The sequence below is a fragment of the Pseudochaenichthys georgianus genome, chromosome 4 (genome assembly GCF_902827115.2).
Source record: "Pseudochaenichthys georgianus chromosome 4, fPseGeo1.2, whole genome shotgun sequence".
Classification (NCBI taxonomy): domain Eukaryota; kingdom Metazoa; phylum Chordata; class Actinopteri; order Perciformes; family Channichthyidae; genus Pseudochaenichthys; species Pseudochaenichthys georgianus.
The window spans coordinates 35,984,344-36,009,143 of NC_047506.1; the positions used below are offsets into that span (position 1 = coordinate 35,984,344).

Here is a 24,800-nt window from a genome sequence, read left to right on the forward strand (position 1 = left end):
GACTTACTTTGTCTGCTGGGTAATTCAGTCTTATTTAAAAATCTTCATTAAAATAATGATTTTCCCACATTCAGTATATCAAGATGATAGCATGGACATGATATGAGACGACATTACATTTCTGATATGGTAATACTGTAGCATAAGTATAGGTTGCATTAGAGAAGATATGAAGTTTCTGAACTGCTATTCCCAGCTGTTCTATTATTTGCTTTTATCAACTAACTATTGATAATTTACCAAAAAAATGTCACTTTGGAACATAATTATTAGTCAACCAGACAATAATGTTGCAATTCCCTCATCTAAATATTTGATTAGAGCAATCATGATGTTTGATCATGGGTGATATTTTCTCCATATCACCCAGTCCTTCATTCAGTTTGATATGTGCGCTGTTGTTATACGGAACATTTTTCATAAAAGCTGCCTTTCAGCCCTATTGGAGCTCAATCCTCGCTTTTTAAAAATATGACTTTTATTTTTTTTATGATTAAATTGTAACATTTAATGGGATAATATCCAGCTCAAAGTGACTTTAAATTAGAAAGATCACTGAAATGTGGCACATCATACATTTTTTAGGCAGCACAGAACTTTGTTACAACTACAATGATTGCGACAGTCAAATATAATGTAGATGTCCTTATGATAATCATAATGATGTGTTATTTGAAATGCTATTATATCCCTGCAGATGTAGCAGTATGTCTGTGCCACCTGGTTTTAATGGGTTGTTTCAGACACAGTGAAGGCCAATCACTGAGATAAACCCGCAGCCCAGCAGGTTATACCTTATATATTTTTCTATTTCTGCAATGGCAGATTTTGAGGAAGGGAATAACATGTTGTGAATGTGGTGACCATAACTGCAATTTATTTCACAACCTGTAAAACCTCAAGCCTACTGTTACAATTCTAAATTATGTAAATGCAGGTGTTTTCCTGTGGAAGTCTCTCTGCACCACTAGAGGGAACATGGAGGTGGATATGACAGCTGACTCATAGTGTGAGTGTGGAGGAGAGTGGGAACGTACGAGTGTAAAGACAGACAGGTTGTTAAATATGCTTAGAAAACACTTTTGTCACTGGAAGCAAACTAGAGAACAATTCTCTGAGCTCGAGCTGGTCATCAAAGTGAGACGGCAGGAAATACAGCGGGGGCAAGAATCAAGAATAATAAGAATGCTGAGTCACATCATGGCTGAGAAATCTTGTTTTGGTTTCTGCTGCCAAGTCCATCATTGGAATATTGATCTGCAGCTCTCAATATTAAATACATGCTGAGACACTCAAAACAGAAAATAAGCTGTATAAAGACGAAACACCATGAAAGGAGCTGCAGCTGACAGGAATATGGATGGAGTTTAATGACAGCTTTTACACTGAATGACAACTGGAAAATTGTTTCCACTGGAATTGATTCAATATCTATTTTAAGATGTAGTTAATTTCCTAAAAATGCTGGCTTTAGTGTAAGTGTATTGTTTTAATCAGGACTGTAGAACTGGAGTACATTTTCTTTTGAAGTCATGGAATTGTCTTGGGCTCCTGCTTCGTTGGGCTTGGTAGCATGTAACGCAAATTAGTTTGTTTTATTTGCCAGTAATCTTTTGGGGAATTTGCATTATTTGCTTTTTATACCTATGGAGGATTTGTATTGAAAAGACACAGTTGACAAAAAAAAAAAATCCAGCCTGGCCAGACACCCGCAACAACAATAGAATAACAGGAAAGGATAAAGCACAATATGCCGCCTTCTTCTCTCCTCTTCTCATATTCCACTTCTTTTTCCCCTTCGTCACAGTTTAAGCAGGTTTGTGATTCTTTGAACTTAACTCGGCTTATTGATAGTCCCACTAGAATAAACCCTGCTAAACCCAATAACGATACCCTTATAGATGTCATTCTAACAAATGCAGCTCATAAGTATGTGTCTGTTGGTGTTTTTCCTAATGATATTAGTGACCATTGCACTATTGCTTGCGTTAGGAGCACTAAGTTGCCCAAAGCCAAGGGCTCAGGCGCTGCTTCAAACACTTCTCTGAGCAGGCTTTCCTACACAATCTGGCGGAGGTTAAATGGCACTTCATAGCGTTAATTCCATCTGTCGATGTTGCCGTCCAATTTTTTATTGATCACTTTTTATCGATTATTAATAGACATGCCCCCCTTAGAAAATTCAGAGTCAAGAATAGGAACACTCCATGGTTTACTAGAGAATTATCTGATCTAATTCATGATCGAAATAAGCAGAAAGTCTAACACTAGTGATGACTGGCTTCTTTTTCGTGTCCTCAGAAATAAATGTCCAGCCCTTATTAAAAAAGCTAAAGCTGATTACTATCGGAGCTTAACCACTGATTGTTTTAATGACCATTCTAAGTTCTGGAAAACAATGAAATCACTTCAGAACAAGAAGGTTTCTAGTTTCCCACAAAAACTGAAGGTCAGTGATTCTTTTATTTCAGATTCAGATGGTATGTCTAATGCTTTCAATGCTCACTTCAAAAAGGCTGGTCACATTTTTGATGAGCAAAGTCATGACTCTCTGCCTGGTCGTACTCACAGCCCTAGTCTAGAGATGAACTCCCCTGTTTTTGATTTAGCAAATTTCTCGGTCTCTGAAGTCTTACAGGGTTTGCACTCAATTGATCCTAAAAAGTCTGCCGGGCCTGACGGCCTCGGTCTGTTCTTTTTAAAAATTGCAGCTCAGATTATAGCACAACTGATTATATTAATCTCTCCCTGTCCACTCACACACTGCCAGCTGTGTGGAAGCAAGCTCTGGTATCGCCCCTCTTGAAAGCTGGTGATCCCATGGAGTTGAATAACTATCGTCCTATCTCAAATCTTTCTGTGTTATCAAAGATTCTTGAGTCCCTAGTTTCTACCCTATGCAATCTGGATTCTTTTTTAAATTATAAATAAACTGAACTTTTATGCTACGATGTATGTGATGTCAGATAGTAACTAAAAAAAATAATCGCAGGCTACGTCAAATAAATTCATGTGTCTGTTGTGATTTGTCCACATTTAGACCAATCACAGCGTCACACTCTGCCGCCTATTCTGGATTTGTTTATTGTTTATTGTGCATTCTGTAGACTCCCATTTCGGTTTGAATTACAAAATGGACATCAGAAATTGGCTTAAAAGTTCTAAAGATTTATTCAAACGAAATAGTGATGAAAGAACTGCAGGCGATGGTGCAGCTGGCGACCCTGCACCTGCCGTTGCAGCAGCACGCCTTAATGTCACAAGCTTGACCTCGGCAAACCCCGGGGCTGAGTTAGCGATCCGACCTCCATGCTGGTTCAAACGGCATCCACCAAACAATATGATTTATCTCGACCTCCCCAAAATAACCAAAATCTGACACGGTGTGAGATGTCTTTTTTAGCTGTTCTGTCGTCATTTCCTGCGATCTTCTTCATAAAGTCAGTCAGAATGAATGAATGGGCGTTTCTTTGACTATTTATAGGCAAATATGGGCGTTACATGAAGCCCGCAAAAGCTGCACCGCATTTCGAGTCGATTGTGATTTATAAAGGGAAACCGGCGTAGGAAGTGCCGTACGCACTTTCCTCGCCGGTACGCAATGTTTGGTGAATCGGAAAATGTCGGAACATTTCTGTACCTATTTTTTGGATTTCTCCTACGTAAGCAACCTTCCCACGTGAATCCTACGCACGGCGTTATAAATGAGGCCCCTGGGCTTTTGGTTGGATAGTAATCTGAACTTCAAACACCATATTGAAGTTCTAACAAAGAAATTGAAATTCACTCTTGGCTTCCCTTTCAGACTTAAATGTTGTTTTTCAACTTCATCCCGTACAAGGTTGGTCTCTGGCTTATTCCTCTCCCAGGATTTGTATTGAAAAGACACAGTTGACAAAAATAAAAATCCAACCTGGCCAGACACCCGCAACAACAATAGAATAACAGGAAATGATAAAGCACAATATGCCTTCTTCTCTCCTCGTCTCATATTCCACTTCTTTTTCCCCTTCTTCTCTTTGTGTTTTTTCTTTAATTGAGATATTTCTATATCTTGATTCTTTATTATGTGAAAGTATTGCTTATGTTTATTCATTTTATCCACCAGGATACATTATAATGAAAAACACAATATAATAACTTTATAATTACATAATAATAAAGACAAATGGAATATCTGCCTGGAATTGGACTAACCGTGATGTATTCCGGTGCTTCAAAGCCTTAATAGTCTCCCATTTTTTTAAACAAGGGCAATTTCTACTATGAATATCAGTAATAGGAATAACCAATATTTTTAAGAAAGAAAGAAATGCTAAGTGAACTAGTCCATTGTTCTACATGTTCCCTCTGCTCTGTGTCTCTACCTGCTTGTAGTCCAGCTCGTGGATGGGTGCGTCAGAGAAGCAGTAGTGATGGAAGAGGCCCATCTTCTGGTTGAGCAGGCAGTGCACCACGTGCGCCCGGGCGTTCTGCCACCTCACCAGGCGGAGCAGCTCGCGGTTCAGAGAGGAGCCCAGGTCCACAGACCAGTTATAGCTGTACAGAGTCACCTGAGGCAAAGAGGGCAACTATATGAGTCCAACACATACTGTACATGTGATAATATGTCACATATGCACATCTGTGGCTTTTAAATCTCAGGGAGGACAAGTGGTAAGAGAGTGAAAACCATCCTAAAATAGTAATGGATTAATACAAAAAAAAATCTATTAATTAGCTAGTATTGGCTTTGTAACACTTGTGTACGATAACACTGATCATTACAATAAACATATTCTGTGCAATAACTGCTATATGCAATATAACCTTTGTTTAAACGTGTTACTTATGGCTGTTACTTCAATAGTTGTAGATGTTCACTTGTTTTTTACCATGGATTTGTACTTATTTAAATGTATTACAACTAGTGCTTGACTCTTTATGTAATGTGACTCTACTGTTTTTATTTGTTTCCAATTATCTGCACTGTACCTTTGTTGTCATTTGGGATCAAAGGAAAACATCTCAAACACGTGTCAAAACCTGTACAAATATTTACACACATGCTGATTTACTCCTGAATCTAAGTGAGATCTTTTTTTAAATGGACATGAGGGGCAGTGCAATTCAGGGATCAGAGGGGTATTCACAGCTCAATCAATCAGGACCTTTTGTTAGTAAGAACTCTTGTCTGGAGGCACATTCACAGCACTAAGACTTCCATATCCCAACCTTTTTGTCCACGATGCAGATGAAGAGGAACCTCTGGCGGGGGGCCAGTCCTGCCCCGGCCTGGCTGGGGCTGAACCCATCGCTGTGCTCCAGAGCCTCGAAGCGCTGGAAGCCCTTATGAGCTGTGAGGAACAGAGAGGCGTTAAGTCATTTATGAGCTCATTCCTATCCATTCATATATATACCTAAATTCATTAATTCGAGTGTCAATTGCTTAATTAAATGCAATCGTGTTGATCACAATAATAGTCTGTGATTAAAATAATAGGGTTTGGTTGTATTTTTGGGCGGAGATACAATAAATACATGTATTGTGTTGTTATATAGAAGTGCATGACAAACTGGTAGGAGAAATCAGAGGGTTTTTTCTTTATTATAACAAGGTTTGTGAATTAAGGGCAGTTTTTGGACACTGTGATTGCCCTCTGTATCGTGGGTGCTACACAGGGCATATGCTAAGACATAAGAAACTAGTTAGCACAGGCAATTTATTGTAACAATCTGTGCTGTAATTACAGGAGGAAGTTGGGGTCAAACGTGGTATTGTGATTCATTTGCATTTGTTTTATTATGTTAAGGTTCCAGTTTAGATTTCATGCATTTTCATATTAGAATGTCCTTTTCCTGTGAACATTTTAAGAAAGTCTTTGGTCACATATATCACCAAGCATCAGATCCTTTGCGCCAATATATAGACTGCCTGAGTGTTCTCTGGTGTGCCAGGTAAAGGAGATAGTAAGTGGGAGTCATACATAAATAACCTGAGCCTAAGATTGTTCTGACTTAGATTTGAGGAGTCATTGGAATGACTCATCTTTAGAAAAAGAAGCTTACTGCAGCAGGCAGTGTTTGGGATGTAGGGGCAGAGAGTGGCTGGGATCAGAATGGATGGTGAGAGACAAGGTGACTGCACACTGCTATGGTTCATCTTCTGTTTCTCCTTGGCCAAGTCTTTTGATTACATATTCAGTTTGTCAGACATCATATCAGTCTGCAGCTTCTTGTTTTCCAGAGGAACTCAGTGAAACGGCACAGCAGTATGAATCAAAAGCAGACAGAAGACCGACTCCTACTGACTGTCGGCATCTGTTCTAACTAAAGTGGAGGATAACAGGCACTGGGCAGCCCCTTACCATGGCTTTAAAAAACACATCAACTGGGGACCTGCCCATAGGCCACATTCATTGAACGAGGCTTCTCTGAGAGGCTTCCACAGTTAGGCTTGACCCATCATTAAAAGGTTTGGATTGCGTAACGTAACCTTGGTTCATTGCTGATAGAGTGAGGCGATTCCAACACATTCAAACAGTTAGAAAATGAAGAGTAATGCTTGTCTGGAAAGTTAGTATTTGTCTTTAATATTTTCCACATTCAAGTAACAATATGCAGTGCAGTTAGGAAGGAAATTATGACGGTGTGCTTAGCTTCTGCCTGCCTGATCTCAGATGTGTGCTTCTGAGTTCACACCGGGCTTCTACTGAACCTTTTGACTATTTATTAATGCACTTGAACAACAATAAAACTGCAATTGATTTATAAGCCATTAATTGTAATAAAATGGGTCAATATCCCTTTTATTTAATGTTTTTATGTTATTTATTTTCCTTTTCATTGTGTTTCAAATACACATATTGGACTCACTGATGTCTGCATGTGCAGCTTATGTTGGCACGGCTCTTTTCATACATTTTGTATGGTCTTATGGTCGTTTGGTCGTAACTGAAATTAAAAGGTTAGTTGGAGTTGTTTGAACTTGCGTTCTGATAGTAAAGAGGTGTTTTAGATTCTTTCCTCTAATATGATCTTGGTCTGTGTTCAGAAGCAGTTGCCTTTAAACAATGGCATTTTATCTGGCCAAGATGCACTTTAGTTAGCTCAAAAAGAGACAACATCTAAGCTTGGCACTTTTCCAATTTCAGTGAAGGTACTCTATCATTTGTAGCCAAATTGCCGTTGCACTAGCTAGCTGGTGAGTGACATGCTGGCAGTGTGATGTCAGGCAGAGCCCTACAGTCAGAGAGCAGGAGAGGCGGTCATTGCCAAACCAGGTTATGTTTGGTTTTTCTCTCTTCTACCATTTTTGTTTCACTTTAGTTGGGCAAGATTTACCCACGTAAACCTCTAGAAATCTCCCTCTCTTTATCCACTACTAGACATTGCTTAGCGCCTCGCACCTTGATGCACAAATATCGGGTCGTATGTCTTGTGTTTTATGCATAATCAAGACCCATCTTTTAACTTTGGCTTTTAACTGAACTATATTAGTATATTATATTTGTATTAATCGCAAAGCTATGTGATATAGATATGTTTACTATTGGGAGTGGACAGGGGAAGTATTGTTATTTCTATGTATTATTTATGTGTTTGGCTTGTGAAGCACTTTTTGTTAACTTTGCGTATGAGTGCTAAATAAATAAAGTTTGATATGTTTTTTTGTTTGATGTAAACAGGTTATTAGTGTCTTTAAGATTGAAATCTAATTGCACTGTGTCCCCTTTTAAGATGTGTTGTTTGATACCTATATTTAATAAATCAATCAAACATGTATATTAAGCACTACCATTCCTTCAAACAACAATATCAAACATCTCCTCAGCATTGGTGATCTAACCTGAAAGGCAAACTTACGTGTGAACCTATTTAGCACTGCGATGTTTTCCTCATCTGAACAGTCTTCTGTAGGCAAACAGAGATGGAACAAACAGCAAGGCAAGGACAGTGAAGCACACGGCACATGGACACAAACTGATGTAAGCACACACTTTGCAAATCACACAGAAGCGTTAGCCGTCTGCTAGCATGGACAAAGACACACAGAAGCAAAGAGAAGCAGCAAGGAGTGCATGTTGAAAGCTTCGACACAAAACATGCTCAGACTAGTGATGTTTAAAAAATAACAAACAAGTCTCTTTGGAGAAATTGTTCAGCTGGTCCACCTTAAAAGTCAGACCACCTTAAACTGTAGTTGTTGTCGCTGCTAGCATCGGGACCTGATGTGGGGCAATACTACAATATCTAGAATACATTTGCCCAGTTATATCTATTAAGATTCTGATCTAATTCTTCTCATACTGTATATTCTACTGTATAGCCGACAAAGATTTAAATACGCCACTTTGCACAAACCTGAAAACCTACATCTTATTGCATTACCTCATTCAAATTCCATTTCAATCGAATTGAACACATATTGTCCAGGTAACTGCAGCTAGTATTCAACTAAAGTAGAGTTTATTCCTCAACATGTTTCCAGTGTATCATTTACAGCGTCATCATCAAAGTGTGTCGACAATGGTTTTCTCCCCAGATTTTTCATTATGTACCAACTTATTATACATTTCACGTAACTTGTTTTAAACATGGTAAAAGCGGAAAAAACGCGTACATTTTGTAATAACCCGAGTAAAAAAGTGCGAATTGCCTGAATAATTGTTATAAGAATGAGTTTGTGAATAAGATAAAAGTTGTGCAGAATGCCAGAGGTATTTTTTAATTAAAATACCTACAGGCAGAGCACAATCTTCTGCTAAAACAAGCTATAGAAACACTGGCATTGGCATTTACCTTGCTCTGTGCTGCAGTGCCACTGGTGGAAGTTGCGGCCAATGAGAATGAAGCTCCTCGTAGCGTCTGGAGGCTGGCTGAGGGTCTGGACAAGAGGACAGGGGACAAACATTTCCCCAGATGCTGGACACCTAGAAATGAAAGAAACAAACCAAATATACATATTACTATGATGTATAAAACGATGATGGTCTAAGATATTTATAACACAAATGCAATCTACTCAGGTTTGTATATAAGAATAAAGGGTTATAAGATAGTACGAGATCCTCTACCTGATGATGATTGGTTTTGCATTGCACGGTTGTGTGCTGTTGTATAAGCTCTAAACAAGGCTTTCTCATTTCATAAGCAACACACAACTCACCGTGTCTTTTCAAAAGCCTTCACTGTTGTGTCATTTGCCAGGGAGCTGACTAAATTGACAATCTCTGCCAAGATGGAGGGCAGTAGGAAGTGTGAAGCCACGTCAGCCGTGCACTGCTGGATGGAGGGGCACCCTGGTGTTTGGCAGCCAGGTCAGAGAGAAAGGAAAGAAAAACAGAAAGTGAGAGATACTTAAGAAGACAGAATATAACACCCTCTTATCTGTCAAAGCAGCGAACGTATTTGTTCCAAGCATTAGGGAATATGACACTTACCGAGTTCAGCCATGAAGGTGATCCATGGCTGGCAGGTGAGCTGGTAGACGGGGTGCAGAGTGCCCGCATCGCCCTCCTCCAACTGGGCCACCTGCCTCCTGCACCAACACAAACACATTCATGTCTCCTCCGCTTGACTTGGCATTTTTTTTAATAAAAACATGCATGTGTCCACCAATTGTTTGCATGTAGGTTTAATATTCAACTTTCTTAAGCTATGGATCTGAGGGCGCCAAATTCTTAGTAAAATCTATTCAGCCGCTTAATGCTATATACACTGAACAAAAGTATACACTTTTGTTTTTGCTCCCATTTTCATGAGCCAAAATCTAAGTTCTAAGACTTTTTCTATGTACACAAAAGGCCTATTTATCTCAAATATTGTTCACAAATGTGTTTAAAGGTTTCCTATTATACTATTTTCAGGCATATATTACAGGTCTCAGATATATAAAAAACATGTCTCTGAAGTGTTTTGCTCAAAATACCAAACAGATCACCCATTCTAGCCCTGCCTCATACCCCTCTATTTCAGCCCTGTTACTAAAGTGCTGATTCTGGGTCCGTAGCTTTAAAGAGAGAGAAGAGAGCTCATGCAGGAGAATTCTACCCAGATACTCAGCTAAATGCTGCCGTGATGAAACGCCATATTATGTTCCAAACCACATCAAGGATTATTTCTGAAACAGTATGCAGCTCAAATGCTTTTTCTCTTGCGGGTTTATTACAAGGTAAGTTCCTTTTTTTTTACTTCCTGCTTTTTTACACATACTCTCTACAGTACAGTTGAGCTCTGAGTGTTAGCGATGCTTGCCAATGTAAACACAAACCATATCACTTCCAAAACAAGTCAATCAAGTCAATCAATATGGAAATTGTTTTACAGGGGCTTTTCTGTGGTGCGCCTTAGCGGTGTCTGGTATTAGTTGAATGCTGTGATGTTCCTGATAATGCTTGAGGTACTCCACCTCTGGGCCTGCTCCAGCTCCACAGCCAGAGCCTTCTCCTGGCTCCACTGCTGCTTCACGCTCTCCGTCTTGTGCCTCCGTCGGGCTGCTTTGCCCTCCTCTCCCTTCTCCTGCACGATGTCGTCAGTGGTCTTTGGGCTGCCCAGCTCTGATGAATCTGGCTTACTCTGCAAGGATGGAGAGGAACGCATAAAAGTGATGGGAGGATCTCAGGAAAGGGACTCGCTCAGAGAGACAAACTGAATCCAGACCTTCCTGTAGTTATGCAATCATGGTTTAAAACTCACAAATGGCCAATAATTCTAAATACACAGTATATAAGAGCATCATTCAGATTAGCTCTGTCTATGAACTCAGGGTTGTTTCTTTGTGTTGCAAGACCGGATCTGAATAATTATCTAAACTTGGTATATATGTGTGCTTATATATGTTCCATATTTTATGGAACAACATGTCTTTCAGTGGCAACTGGAAGCCCATCAGAGCAGTAGTTTTTTCTATGGAGTGTACCACTAGAACTGGTTTTAAATCAAACCAGTTCTTACATTGATTGATGCTTAGAATCCAATTAAGCTTCAACAACTTTAAATTAAAGAAAGCTAACTCTAAATTATATTACCACAAAGTCTAAACTGACAATATTAAAACAGGCAAACAATGTCAGAAACATTCGTAAAAACAAAGAAATATAAATGGTTTCATTTATACATAAAACTAACATTGTAATTCACTAATTCCCCACACAAAATATTTAATCATAATTACAAAATGGTGAAAAAGTATATGACTATTCCTAAGGCACATTTACCTAATGTCAACCGGAAATAATATCTCAAATATATGTGGCAAACAACTCAAAAGAATACCTGAGCACTTACATCTGACATTTTCATTTAATTAGAGGTTGGCTTTTACTATTCAAGACATGTTGGTAAGCTGGTATTAAGTCATTCATTCTAGGTATTAGAAATGTTCAGAAAACCCTATGAACATTACCCGCAGGGAGGTGTATCCAGTTGATTCATTATTTCAGTCAGCATATTCAAATAAATCTCAGAACACCTATACTATCAATTTAACACAAACAAACTGACCAGTATGTCCCAGAAGCTCCGGCGGGTGCTCTTGCTGGTGGGGGTGGTGGACTCGGGGGTGATGGTCCCGGGCAGGGGGCTGCTGCCTCCAGCCTGGGTGAGGGTGATGGGAGAGGGGCTGCTTTTAAAGACCCGGGAGCCGCTGCGCTGCCGGGGGCTGTCCTTCACTTCCTTCACCTCAGGCAGCGGGACCAACTGCCCTGAAGACCACCACAGACAGAAACCAGGCGTTCATATCCAAGGCAATTTCAGAATTTCCGATAAAGACAATGATGATCCTTCTTAGTGTTTTTCTCATTAGAGGCGTTCAATGACGTTAAAGTCGTTGATAAGTCCACACATTTTTCAAAAGTATTTTTATACACATATTGAGACACACATAAAGATATATATTTCTTGTATTAGCCTATAGCTTGAGTGTAATCAAGGCACTAAAGGAAACATTTTCTTTTGCTTTTCACAGGGAAGTCACCTACAGTAGAAGGACTTCCAAAATTGAATGCTGCATTTATTATGTTAATCAGACTGCATTTCTTTCACGTTTGACTCGTTTCAGTGCCCTGTCACCGACCATGCAAGATGGCTAACGGGTATGGATTCTTGATACAGATAAGTATACAGAGTCCTGCTTAACAACCCTGGTCTTGTATCATTTGTCTTCCTTTGTAAATTCTCTGTTGTCTGTATATGTGACCCTGTACTTGTCGACACCTGTCCTTTAACCACTCAACCACTCAACTAAAAATATGTACGGTAGGCATTTTCCTGTTAAGTATACACCTAAAAAACATTAAATAAAAAGACTACATTTGTAAAATGACACCTCTCTGAGTGGTTTGAGTCATTTCCATCTAACTAAGGTTGACAGGTCCAAATAGAGTTTCTGCTTCAAGTCACAGAGTTTATTTTCTGCAATATTCTGAAATACAATGAAAAAATCTCAATGCTTTTTGTCAACCGAGCCGTTGGGATGCAAAGCTCCGTCTTGGCCTACATACACATGTCTTAGCTTGAAGTGTAATGCTTCCTGCGTGAAGAGTCTGATTATGACACACAGTACATAAAGTGCACACAGCAAAGATGCTTGATGATGACCTCACCTTTAGCCTCTTCCCTCTGTGCTTTGGTTGCAGGGCAAACCCCCCCCAAACAGAGAGGGTTGGGCAGCACTCTGAGCTCCATGATGACGTCACAGAGAGCGTGGCGCAGCGCCCCCTGCAGTTTGTCACTCAGCTGTGCGGGGCTGACGTTGCCTTGTTCCCAGATGTCAAACCGCACAAACAGCTGGGGCTCTGTCACACATAAATACCAAAACATTAAAGAGGAAAATCCTGCATACAATTATTATTATAGAAATGAATCTGTATATAAGCATCTTACTTTTTTTTTTAAGGAAAATCTACATCAGTCAGAACACTTGGATATCCCTTATCTTAATTAGGGTCTAAAAATTGTAAAATGCGCTAAAAGCTAATCGAGTTATTTTGCATATCCGTTCATCTGGAGAGCAGCCGTGACTTTCCGTGACGGACTTGACTGGAGCCGGAGCTTAAGGAAGACGCAGGTGTGCATGCTCTATGCCGGGCTCAAGTCCCCGAGTCGTCCAAGTACTTGTATTTACATTCAGATGTATGTATTTGTATTTATAGTCAGGCCGTTTTGGCTTAATGCACCACTTTTATATGAATAAACAAGGCCCCGCCTCCAACGCTGTATCCAGTTATTTTGATACATCCAGCATTGTTCACCTCTCACCTATTTTACCTCCTGCGTCACCCATCTGTGCTGCAGAAACCTTTGAAAATTACCTCAGCACCCGCCTGAGGAAACTTGTATTACGGGAGACTTCAGAGATGACAGGAAGTCTCCTCACTTCCTTCACCCCCCCACTAACACCTATGAGTATACCTCTCAAAAAAAAAAAAAAATAATTTGTAATCCAGTCACCCTTTCTCCCTCCTCCCTCGCCTTGTTTTATTACATAGAGATCAGGACTATCTGGTAGAGTAGAGTCGTTCTAAAAAACACAATATAGTAGTCTTAGAAGTGAGTAAAAAATAGCTAACTTTCAGTTTTAGTAAGGAAGCAGCAGGGATTATGGGAAAGGCGGTCCTTATATTGGGGCAGGAGTACTGATGTGAGGTTATTAATCTTCTGCGCTAATGTGTCATATTCAAAAACATCACAATTATCCTGACTTTATTATATTGATATTTAAAAACAGAGCCAATGCTTCTGCACACCTCCCTCCCTGTAATACGGTTCATCTTTAGAGATATGATGAGGACATACATAAAGAAACTACACACGAGTGCTTTGTGTGATCTTGCACCAATGCTAACTGTCTACAGTACATGCCTTACTGTATGTCCTTTGCTGCTTTCTTCACCACCAATTCGAAAAACCAATTACACGTTTATTATTTTTGAATAACATTTCTTTAACATGTCTTTAAAAAGGCACAGATGGTGACATGAATAATTATTTTCACTGCACAGTAATGTTTAATTCATTAAAACCACCATTTGAGGATGGTCTATTTTTTATTCCCTAAACCAGTCAATGTAAGAACTGCAGTCCTCTTTGTCTTTGAGTATGGCTCACACTTAATAAACACAATTATATTAATAAGCCCACAAAACATCATTTGGATTTATGGACCTGCTATGCAGTGTCACATTAACACATCTCGCCTCCAGGAACAAACATGTTCATATTACAGAGTTGAAGTCATTTACGAGGAAGATTTACCAGTTCAATTTAAGGGGGATTTAATATTTTGACTTTAAATGTAATAGCCAGACTGTTACCCATGACGTAGCGTGACATTTATGACTGCAATTTATCATTCTCAAATGATTCGTTTATACAATACAATGACCTTGTAAGATAATCAAACAGTAATTCTGAAGGGGAACTGCACTTACTTCACAGGTCAGATTCAGTCTACTGGTCATGTTACAACTCTGCATATGATATCTATGCATGTATTAATCATATATATTAATGCAGGTCTAAATGCACACTCAACACATTGCAATCAGAAAGGCATCTTATTATCTGGAGGCTGTCTGTCTGACATTGTGAGCAAATCTCAGCAATGTTAAAATACACTGTTCTTCTACAATTCTGTAAGTAAAGCCCACACACACACACACACACACACACACACTGAAATCATATGTAGTATTGTACTCCATTTTTTGTTTTAAACGAACTAAACCACTAACTTTCAACATTCAGCATATACAGTGCGCCCCACCAGAGATTAGACTGGTCCATTGCTGAACAACATTATCGTGCAGTCCCCCTTAAAGCTTTAGTAAGCGAAACAATACAATACATTATGATACGATGTGATATGAAAGGTTACTATACGTTACGAAACTAAACGATATGCTAAGAACAATACGATATGTAGGATACAATACTATAAGAACAATACGTTACGATACAATAGATATGATCGATAAGATGGGATCCGATACTATAATATACAATACAATATGATATACTTCATTGTCCCAGTAAGGACAATACTGGGAATAGTGATGTAATCCACAACCACACTTTAAATGATATTACATTACATTTGAGTGTTGAGAAGCTTAATGGACATAGGCAGGAATTAGATTTGTTGCAGTTCAGCCTGCTCTAGGGAGCCCGGAATGTTCTACCAGAAGGTGGAGCTGGAAGTGGGATCAGACACCATTTGTTGTAATCGACTGCTCATAGATGTTATTTTCAGTTTTGAGCCTACTGATGACTGTTTGGCTCGTCTTCTTTCTACCTGCCCGACCCTCTGAGCTTTGAATACAACCATAGAAATCTTTCATGACTGTGAGGTGATTGACCTTCAGAGTGACACTAGGCTGCTCTCTGCACTGATCGGAGGGTTTCCAACACTGCAGCTACACACCTGGATGAACTGACATCGTTAAAAAGTTCTGTAAAGAAATGTGTGTGCCGCGAAAACCTTCTGCCCACAGCAGGGTTACGCTCCTCTTTTCTGCATTCAACACACAAATCCTCTGCTCGAAACTCTCCCAGATCCCGCCACCTGTCAGTGGGTGGCCAGCTTCCTGACAGGCAGACGCAACAGGCGAGGCTGGGGAGAATGGATGATCTCATCCAGAACCTCTCAGGAATGTGTTCTCTCGCCACTGCTCTTGTTCCTTCAAACCATTGCATGTACCTCAGGAGAGTCTCTTAAACCCTTGAAAAGATTACATCTTTGGATGAGGTAAAAAAGCCCATTAGAGACTTCCTGAATGTACATAATGGCTTCATGTTTACCTTTCTTGGTTCCATTTTGCTGTCCTTATTTGTAGCTGTATGTCTATTTCTATCTTCCTGTTAAAGCTTATTGGAACTGTGTATTAAAGCTGCAGAGAAAACTGGAGTCACGTTTTTTTCTTCATGTGTACCAATACTTGCCTAATAATGCTGATTCTGGTCATTTCGCTGCACGAGTTCAATTAGTCAACCTTACACTACGACACACTATCATATGAGATGGCAATAGCCTCCTTTTTTTTCATTCTCGTGTACATTCTGACATTCAAGTGTATCCCTGCTTTAAGGCCCCATTCATTCATGACTCTCATGCCATCAGTAACCTGATGATGTCCAAGCTACCCAACCCAAAGCCAGAGTGTTAGCTTTATATTAAAGGTCTCCTATAATGCTATTTTTAGGTATACATTATAGGTCTCAGATATGTAAAAATATATAAAAACATATCTATGATGTGTTTTGCCCAAAATACCAAACGGATCATGCATTTTAGACATCCCTCATATCCCTCTGTTTCAGCCCTGTTAGAGAACTGCTGATCTGGGTCCTTCGCTTGAAAACAAAGGAGGGGTGCTTGTGCCTGCTCAGAATTCTACGAGATACTCAGCTCGTGATTAAACGCCGTCATGTTCCAAACCACATCAAGGATTATTTCTGAAACAGGAGCTCAAATGCTTTTTCTCTTGACGGTTCACCACAAGGTGAGTTCCTTTTTTTATTCCCTGCTTCTTCACACACACTCTCTCCAGTACAGGTTAGCTCTGAGTGTTAGCGATGCTTGCTAATGTAAAAACAGACCATATTACGTCCAAAACAGTCGGGCATTGTTTCTGATAGCAACTTTCTGATAGGGCCGTGGGTCCACATTTCAGATATTACGTCATATCGGACGCAAATCTGGATCAGCTGGTGTACCCCCGTTTTTAGAGATTTGGGTATGGAGGAAAAGAGAGAGGGTTTTGTTTTCTGACACTTGGTGAGTGCCCTGACACACCGGGGACACATATCTATGTAGAAAAGACATCGGAAAGTGCATTTTGCATGATAGGTCCCCTTTAAACAACTAGGGAGTAAAATAAAGTAAATTATTCTGTGGACGGAGCACAGTATTTACATTTCATGTGCTACTTCCTGTATGACAAACCCTAACCGTTAACCATCCACCAGGAACCAGCTTCAGACATTCCGGAAAGCTGGCCTAATGAAGTTTGGCAATAGTTTTGAAATGTACCTGAGCTCATGTTGACGGAGTCCACCCTCCCCACAGTGGTCAGCTCATCAAAGTGTTCTGGATGAAGGGGGGTGGTGCAGTTCTCTGATCTCTGCAGGGCGGCACCGTCCTGAACCTGAAGGGGTCGATTATGGGCGTCCACGAATGACAGAGAGATGCAGGCGATACCTGAAAGAGCAGGGGGAAATGGTTACATGTCCAAAAGAGTCAAAACTAGTCAGCTCCATTTTAACTTCTACCTGCAGAGTCACAAATGATTTGCTTTCGATCACAATTATCCAAAAAAGCAATTTCCATTCAGATTTGTCATTATTAGACACAAATCAATTTAGCTGACAAAATATATGATATGACCGTAAGTGTGTGTCACAGCAGCCTAGATGTTACACACACATACACAGTAGAATCTTAAACAGTCTTAATATCCATTGTTGATCTTTGGATGCTTCCATTTTACTGGCTTTTATTGCAGACATGCTTTTCGGAAAAACGAAACATTCCTGCCACTCCTAACAAAACATGCCACACATGAGATGCAGTACATTTTGATACTGGCTAAATCCTTTTATATATAATCAACGGATTGGGGGACAGAGCCCCCTCCCTCTGAAAGTCTCTCCCTAAACACATTGAAGACTGCAACAGAACTCAGCGTTTTCAAACTGCTTTTAATGTGTTATTCATGTTGAGTTCATTCTTTTTTGTGTGTGGTTTTATACAATATATAAGGGCTCTTTGAGTGCTATAAAAGTGCTCTATAAATACATGTATTATTTATTATTAATTGGCTCTAGTCCTATCACTGTCACGGTCTGCAATAACATTGGTGTTTAAAAAGAACAAAAGTGACTATCAGAGTTATGTCATGCCGGGCAGGGATCAGGTGACATCAAATGCACTTTGTTCTGCCGATGCTAACACTAATGAGATGGAGTCAGAGCTTTTCCATACAGCAATTAAAACATGGTTAGACAGAAAGTCTAAAAGCAGGAGCAAGGAGCAAACTGTTCCTCGCCTCAGTGTTTATGATTAGACAGCCAAAGGCATAGAGGTCCTTTGAAGATCTCCCAGTATCTGTCATGTTACCTGATTACATTGGACACATGCTGTTGGCCCGTCAACATTTGGTACTCGTTTGTTTTCCCAATCTGACGCTCTACCCTTAAACGAGAGTGCTGTTGTTCAAAGACAAACAGTTCTCTACATGAATTAGGAAGAGGGTTAGTTTGAATACATGAAAATACAACTTTCAAGTGGCTATGTATGTATACAATAAAACAATGGAGAGATAATATTGTGATAATGTAAGAGATGTTTATGACGAGACACCATAGTAGGCTTGCAATGTAACAATATGTTACTGCTTTTATTCATTTGTTTCTATTTTAAGCTGCATAGACACACGGCATCTATTGCACGTCTGTCTGTCCTGGGAGAGGGATCCCTCCTCTGCTGCTCTCCCTGAGGTTTCTCCCATGTTCCCTTTAAACTGGGTTTTCTCTGGAAGTTTTTCCTTGTACGATGTGAGGGTCTAAGGACAGAGGGTGTCGTATTGTCATACTGATATTCTGTACACACTGTGAAGTCCACTGAGACAAATGTAACATTTGTGATATTGGGCTATATAAATAAACATTGATTGATTGATTGATAGAGAGAAGCCTGCAAAGTGTCATTGTACACGAGTATAACGACAATAAAGACCTGAGGTTACAGCAAAGAAAGTGAGACGGAGGTAAAGAAAGAGTGTATCAGGCTCAGATACGAAGAAAAGGGTTTGAGTTGTAATGTTTTTTCAACACCTGCCTCCTTTGAACTCTATGCCATGGCCTGATAACACAGGAATCATTTATTTAAAAAAAAAATGGTCAAACCACTTAAACGGTTTTGATGTTATGTTACAAAGCATGGGCACTTCTCAGGGCGGGGTACCGTCAGTGGCTGCTGAAATTGTATCGAAAATCAAAATGGACTAGTGCAATATTCAAGTCGCAGGGAGCACAATGTGTGTTAGGCGAAATATGTGGCAAACACAAACAAAGCAACACTTACACCCCCATCTGTTAGATCAACTACCTCAACACCATCTCTACTGACTTGCTTTCACTGAATAACTGACCACCAATTCACTTCTTTTCAAATGTCCACATGTGTTTCTTTCATTTCTGTGTTGTGAGTGAAGTAGTGGTTGCATTGTGACGTGATTTAGTTTCCCTTGCTGTTTGTACAATATGTTAGCACCCCCTTGAAAGCAACATGGTTCATCCCAAGGGGTTAATCCTACATTTCAGTATATGCGCTGTAATTTATGTGTGTCTTCCACACACACACACACACACACACACACACACACACACACACACACACACACACACACACACACACACACACACACACACACACACACACACACACACACACACACACACACACACACACACACACACACACACACACACACACACACACACACACACACACACACACACACACACACACACACACACACACACACACACACACACACACACACACACACACACACACACACACACACACACACACACACACACACTGAGGGCGTGTGATTACCTTTGCCTCCAGTCCCCTGGGCTCCAGGTTTGTTGTAGAGGTAGATATCTCTGTCGGCCAAGTCTCCGCTCAGATGAAAGTAGTGCTGCACACAGAACAGGAGAGCACCGGTCAGCATTAATCTCCAACATCACAATGAGACTTGCCAAAGTGATTTGACTCTCTGCCACAGGTTTCCAGAATGGATCCCTTCTTGATCACTTTGTATCGAGCTGTTTGCGGTGCACTCGCAGAGGGAGGCACTTGTGAATGTTCAAGCAGCAATGCCTTACTTTTACAAGTCGACAAATCTTTGTAAGTAGTTCCAGGACTTTTATTAGCCAGATCTTCACACTGCTGCTGAGACATTGATCTTGCAGCAACAGATTCTGGGATAATGTGAGGTAGAGCTATAACAAAAAGGCCAAAGACTTTATATGTTCTTTATTTCAAATTAAAAAAAATCTCGGTATACATTTGTTCTCAATGCTTAGCCAGGATATCTGTTTTAAACACAGTAAGAGCATTCTTGTTTAGCTTAGAATAGTAAATGAATTGTGTTTGTTTGTTGATTAAATAAACAATATATATATATATATATTAATTTAAAGAGGCCCTTATATGTGGATTTGGGGTTTTTCCCTTTCCTGTAGTGTGTTATAGGTTTTTGTGAATTTTAAATGGTCTGCAAAGGCTAACATCCGCCTCCATTGGACCCCTTTGTTTACTTCTGTCATATACAGTAGTGATATCACTACGTAACACTCAAGTTTCTATTGGCTAGTGGGCCAACACATTATTTGGCTAATGGGAGGGATATCTCGAAGCAGTTGACCAATCACAACAGAGCCGACCAGCTGACCAATCAGAGCAGACTGGGCTCTGGTTTCAGACAGAGGGTGAAAAGAGGTGCTGCAGCACAGGCAGTATGAGAACAATAAAGAGCTTTTTTGAACATTAAAGCATGGAGACACGTCGCAGTAGAGACACTACATACTTATATGCACCTGTAAATGAGCAGAATGTGTCCCCTAACTCAATAGCATTGGGTAGGTGTGTTTTGTACCTTGAAGTGGTGTGCTGTGTTGCTGTCCGTGTACTTGGGTACGTGCAGGAAGATGAGGAGGTTCTGCCTGAGGTAGTGAGCCACAGCGGGCAGCCAGGGCAGACAGTAGGGGGGGAGGCTGAAGGTCATCACCTCGGTGGCTGGAGACCCTGATAGCTGGATGAACTAAATACACAACATTTTATAAAGGCTATTATCCAAAGCAATTTCCAATAAAAGTGATGTCTGATTGCCGCAGTGAAAGTAATAGCAGCTCAATGTACCTAAAACGTATTTGTATTCAAAGATTCCCAATAATTTTAGAATCATTTTTTGCTTTCCCCTCAATTTCTTCTCTACAAATGACCCTATAGGAGCAGTTTACCTCCACATCAGCTGGTGTGAGCTTGCAGTTCCTCACAAGCATGACAGTTATGATGTCCAGGGTAGTCTCATCCAGGCGCTTCCGCAGCAGTTTGACCAGATCGTCTGTGATCTCTGGACCTGAACACAGAGGGAATAAACATCTCTGCATCACCCTCATGTTGAAAAAAAGGTTCTGCTTTCAATAAGTGATTGCAGTTCAGTATCTAACGGTCTTAGTATGTTGGAAAGGAAATGCATGTTCTAACAGCACCTGAAGCATGCTTCCCAAGTGGCACAATCGGAAAAAAGGATGGTGCGTTTGAAAAGTCCCAGAGAAAAAGGTTAGGTCAAAGCTTTTATTTTGTATTCTTTTATCATACACAACATTTTGCCATCCAAAAACCTTTGGTAGGAGATGCAGCAAAAAGGTCAAAGCGAGCCTATTACATCCTCAGACCAATTTGGGTTGAGAAATAAAAGCAAATGGAAAACCTTAAATGCCTAGTATTGGAGCTTTCCACTGCATCACTCAGATGTTCTATCTCGGTTGTTATGGAGAAAGCTCAGTTGCCACAATATGACTTTGAAATATAATGACTAAGCAATTTCAAGTGAAAAAGAAATCTGTCTCCCTCATGTCAGAGAGCTCTTGAAAAATATAAGTAATTTAACTTGATTTAATTACTCAAGGTGAAGAATGTTCTTACCACCTAACAATGAAAGGAAATAATGTATTCATTAATGCCTCAGAGGGTTTAGTATCTCCTTCCAAGTGTTGTGTAATCAACTTGATATTTTCTTCTGCTGACAAAAGAGTGATGGTGCACTTACAAAAACACACATATTCACACTTCAAAGAGGGTCTTCACACAGCTCACCAGTGATGTTGCAGAAAAACAACCCGCAGGAGTTCAAAGTACAGTTAGTGGGAGAGCAGAATAGGAATTTAATCATCTGCGCTTTTGAGAAACTGCTGACGTAATCCCAGCCGGTAGAAAACAAAGGTTTGTCCCTAGTACAACAGTGCCATCTAGGCATCTACAGGAGAACAGCAGCCTTCTCCTGTTTTTATTACAATTAATTAACTTTAGGTTGAGAACAAGATCAAAGGCAGGACACAACAGCAACATAAAGTAATACGGTGTGCATCAAATAAGGTCTTCCCCATAATATAAATTAAAGAGGACCTATTATGCTATATTGGAAAAATATATTGTAGGGCCATACCTATACAAAACATGTCTGTGAAGTTGTTTGCTTAAAATACCAAACACATCACCCATTGTAGCCATGCCTCATACTGCTCATACCCCTCTTTTGCAGCCCTGTTAGAGAAACACGGATTTTGGGTTGTTAGCTTGAAAAAGAAAAAAGAGGAGGCGGAGCTAATGCCTGATCAGAATTATACCGGAGATATGATGTGATAAAACGCCATCCTGTTCTAAACCACATCAAGGATTATTTCTGAAACAGTATGGAGCTCAAATGCTTTTTCTCTTGCGGGTTTATCACAAGGTGATTTATTTTTTTTACTTCCTGCTTTTTAAACACATGGACAATACAGAAAAGTTCTGAGTGTTCGCGAGGCTTGCTAACGGTACGTCCACACAGCAGCTTTAGACGAATCTTCCACCGCTTCTCTGCCCATTGACTTTGAATGGGGATGACGTCACTTTTCCTCGCTTTTCGCTGAACTGCATTGTGGGGGAGCGAAGCGAAGATTTCCAGGATTCAAAAGTTGAGCAATGTTCAACTTTTGAAGCTGAGCTGGAAGCGTCAGCCAATCAAACACGTTTATGCAAATCTGACAGTAGAAGCGCTAGCCAATCAAACCGCGTGTAAGCAGGGAGAACCAGACCGCAGTTCATTTCCTCATATTCCAAACGAGAAATTACGGTAGCAAATCACCCGGTTCTTTACGACCAGAACTATTAACGGGATACAAACCGGAGGAACCAGGCATGGAGGGAGGTGGCAGAGACAGTGGGGGAAACTGGTAGGTTTTCGCCTGTTTGGGGAGTTTATATATATATATATATATATATATATATATATATTGCTCGCATAAAATCCCCGGGGTTTTTTGCTTTGTATGTCGGGGGCGGGAGATTCATGTGATTGGTTGTTGGTCGCATTGCTCGCAAAAAATCCCCAAGCTGTCAGACACGCCCAGCTCCAAGATTTTCAAGATTTTTGAAAAGCTGCTGTGTGGACGTACCGTAATTTAAACAAAGACGAGGTTACGTCCAAAACACGTCAGGCATTGTTTCTGATAGCAACTTTCTGTGGGTCCGCTGCCGATTTGACGTCATATCGGCAGCGAATCTGTATCCGCTCGTTGTACACCTGTTTTAAAAAGATTTGGGTACGGAGGAAAAGAGAGTGTTTTATTTTCTGACGCTGCGTGAGTTCCCCGACGCACCGGGGACACATAGTTATGTATAAAAGACATCACAAAGTGCATTTTGCATGATAGGTCCCCTTTAAGTAGAAATATACATATTTCTTAAGGCAGTATCAGGGCTTGACTGTGTGTGTGTGTGTGTGTGTGTGTGTGTGTGTGTGTGTGTGTGTGTGTGTGTGTGTGTGTGTGTGTGTGTGTGTGTGTGTGTGTGTGTGTGTGTGTGTGTGTGTGTGTGTGTGTGTGTGTGTGTGTGTGTGTGTGTGTGTGTGTGTGTGTGTGTAGGGTAAAGAAACTATCTTTTCTTTACCCTATTCATATTTGTTATCCTATTTTTTTATAAATACGTGATATAGTTATTTTGCTCCTTTAGCTTGATCTTGGATTTATTTTTTTCCAAATATTTTTGGGGGATTTTCTGCAGACATTTGAAATTCAACACAGCAGTTATATTTTTCTGTAATTGTGAAAAGATAAATATCTACCCTCTTCACCCCCCCTTGTTGGTCCTTTTATTAGACATTTTTCATTAAATTATTTAATAAAATTATTTGATAAAAGATGCAATAATATGTTATGTTATCCTTTGATGGAACATTCTTATTTTTTATGTATAAACAATTTCTTTTTTTAATCTTTTATTTTATTTCATTCTAAAATGGAACAACTGTAAGGAAATAAAATATTCAGATTATGAATATATTTAATACATACTTTGTAACTTATTTAATGTAATTTGGTACTTCCCAACAGCATTTCTTTATCAAATATGTCAGTTGCAGAAGGTGACACTTGCTGTCAGTGGACCCAGCTACGCTCTCTAAGAACTGAGTGAAGTTAAACTGTCTCTAACGGCCCGTCCACACTACAGCTTCGACAGCTTCAAAAACGGTTTCCAACGCGTCTGCCCATTCACTTTGAATGGGGTGACGTCCCTTTCGCCGAACTGCATTGTGGGAAGCAGAGCGGAGCTTTCCTGGCGTTTCAGGCTGCAAAAGTTGAGCAATGTTCAACTTTTGAAGCTTCTGAAGCTTTCGGTGGAAGCGTCAGCCAATCAAATCATATGCCAGTACAAGCTCTAGCCAATCAAACCGCTGCTTGTGTGTCAGGGGCGGGAGATTCATGTGATTGGTTGTTGGTCGAGCTTCAGACACGCCCAGCTCCAAGCTTTTTTTTAAGCTGTAGTGTGGACTCTGGCAGTGTGCCCCCCTCCACTGAGAGCTGCTGCAGGCCTTCACTGGTGTGACTGCCATCCAGCTCCAAATGCCTCCTTCCATAACACCAGGAGCAACACGATTAGCTGAAGGCATTTTGGGAGTTACTGAGAACCATTCATGCATGATCCGCCTCGCTCTGCGTTCTGCCTCCTCTGCAGCATCACTAATTATACACAGATCCACAGAGGG

The 24,800-nt window shown here is 40.2% G+C and overlaps 1 protein-coding gene across 1 annotated transcript in view; it reads right to left on the reverse strand.

Moving 5' to 3' along the window:
- szt2 (SZT2 subunit of KICSTOR complex) overlaps positions 1-24,800 on the reverse strand; it is a 107,542-nt gene that overhangs the window by 34,977 nt on the left and 47,765 nt on the right. The window contains 13 exon segments of the mRNA XM_034081348.1: positions 4,368-4,553; positions 5,215-5,336; positions 7,846-7,893; positions 8,782-8,912; positions 9,149-9,281; positions 9,423-9,520; positions 10,391-10,557; positions 11,485-11,684; positions 12,585-12,776; positions 17,012-17,179; positions 19,604-19,688; positions 20,649-20,813; positions 21,013-21,131. Coding sequence (XP_033937239.1) covers positions 4,368-4,553; positions 5,215-5,336; positions 7,846-7,893; positions 8,782-8,912; positions 9,149-9,281; positions 9,423-9,520; positions 10,391-10,557; positions 11,485-11,684; positions 12,585-12,776; positions 17,012-17,179; positions 19,604-19,688; positions 20,649-20,813; positions 21,013-21,131 — 1,814 coding nt within the window.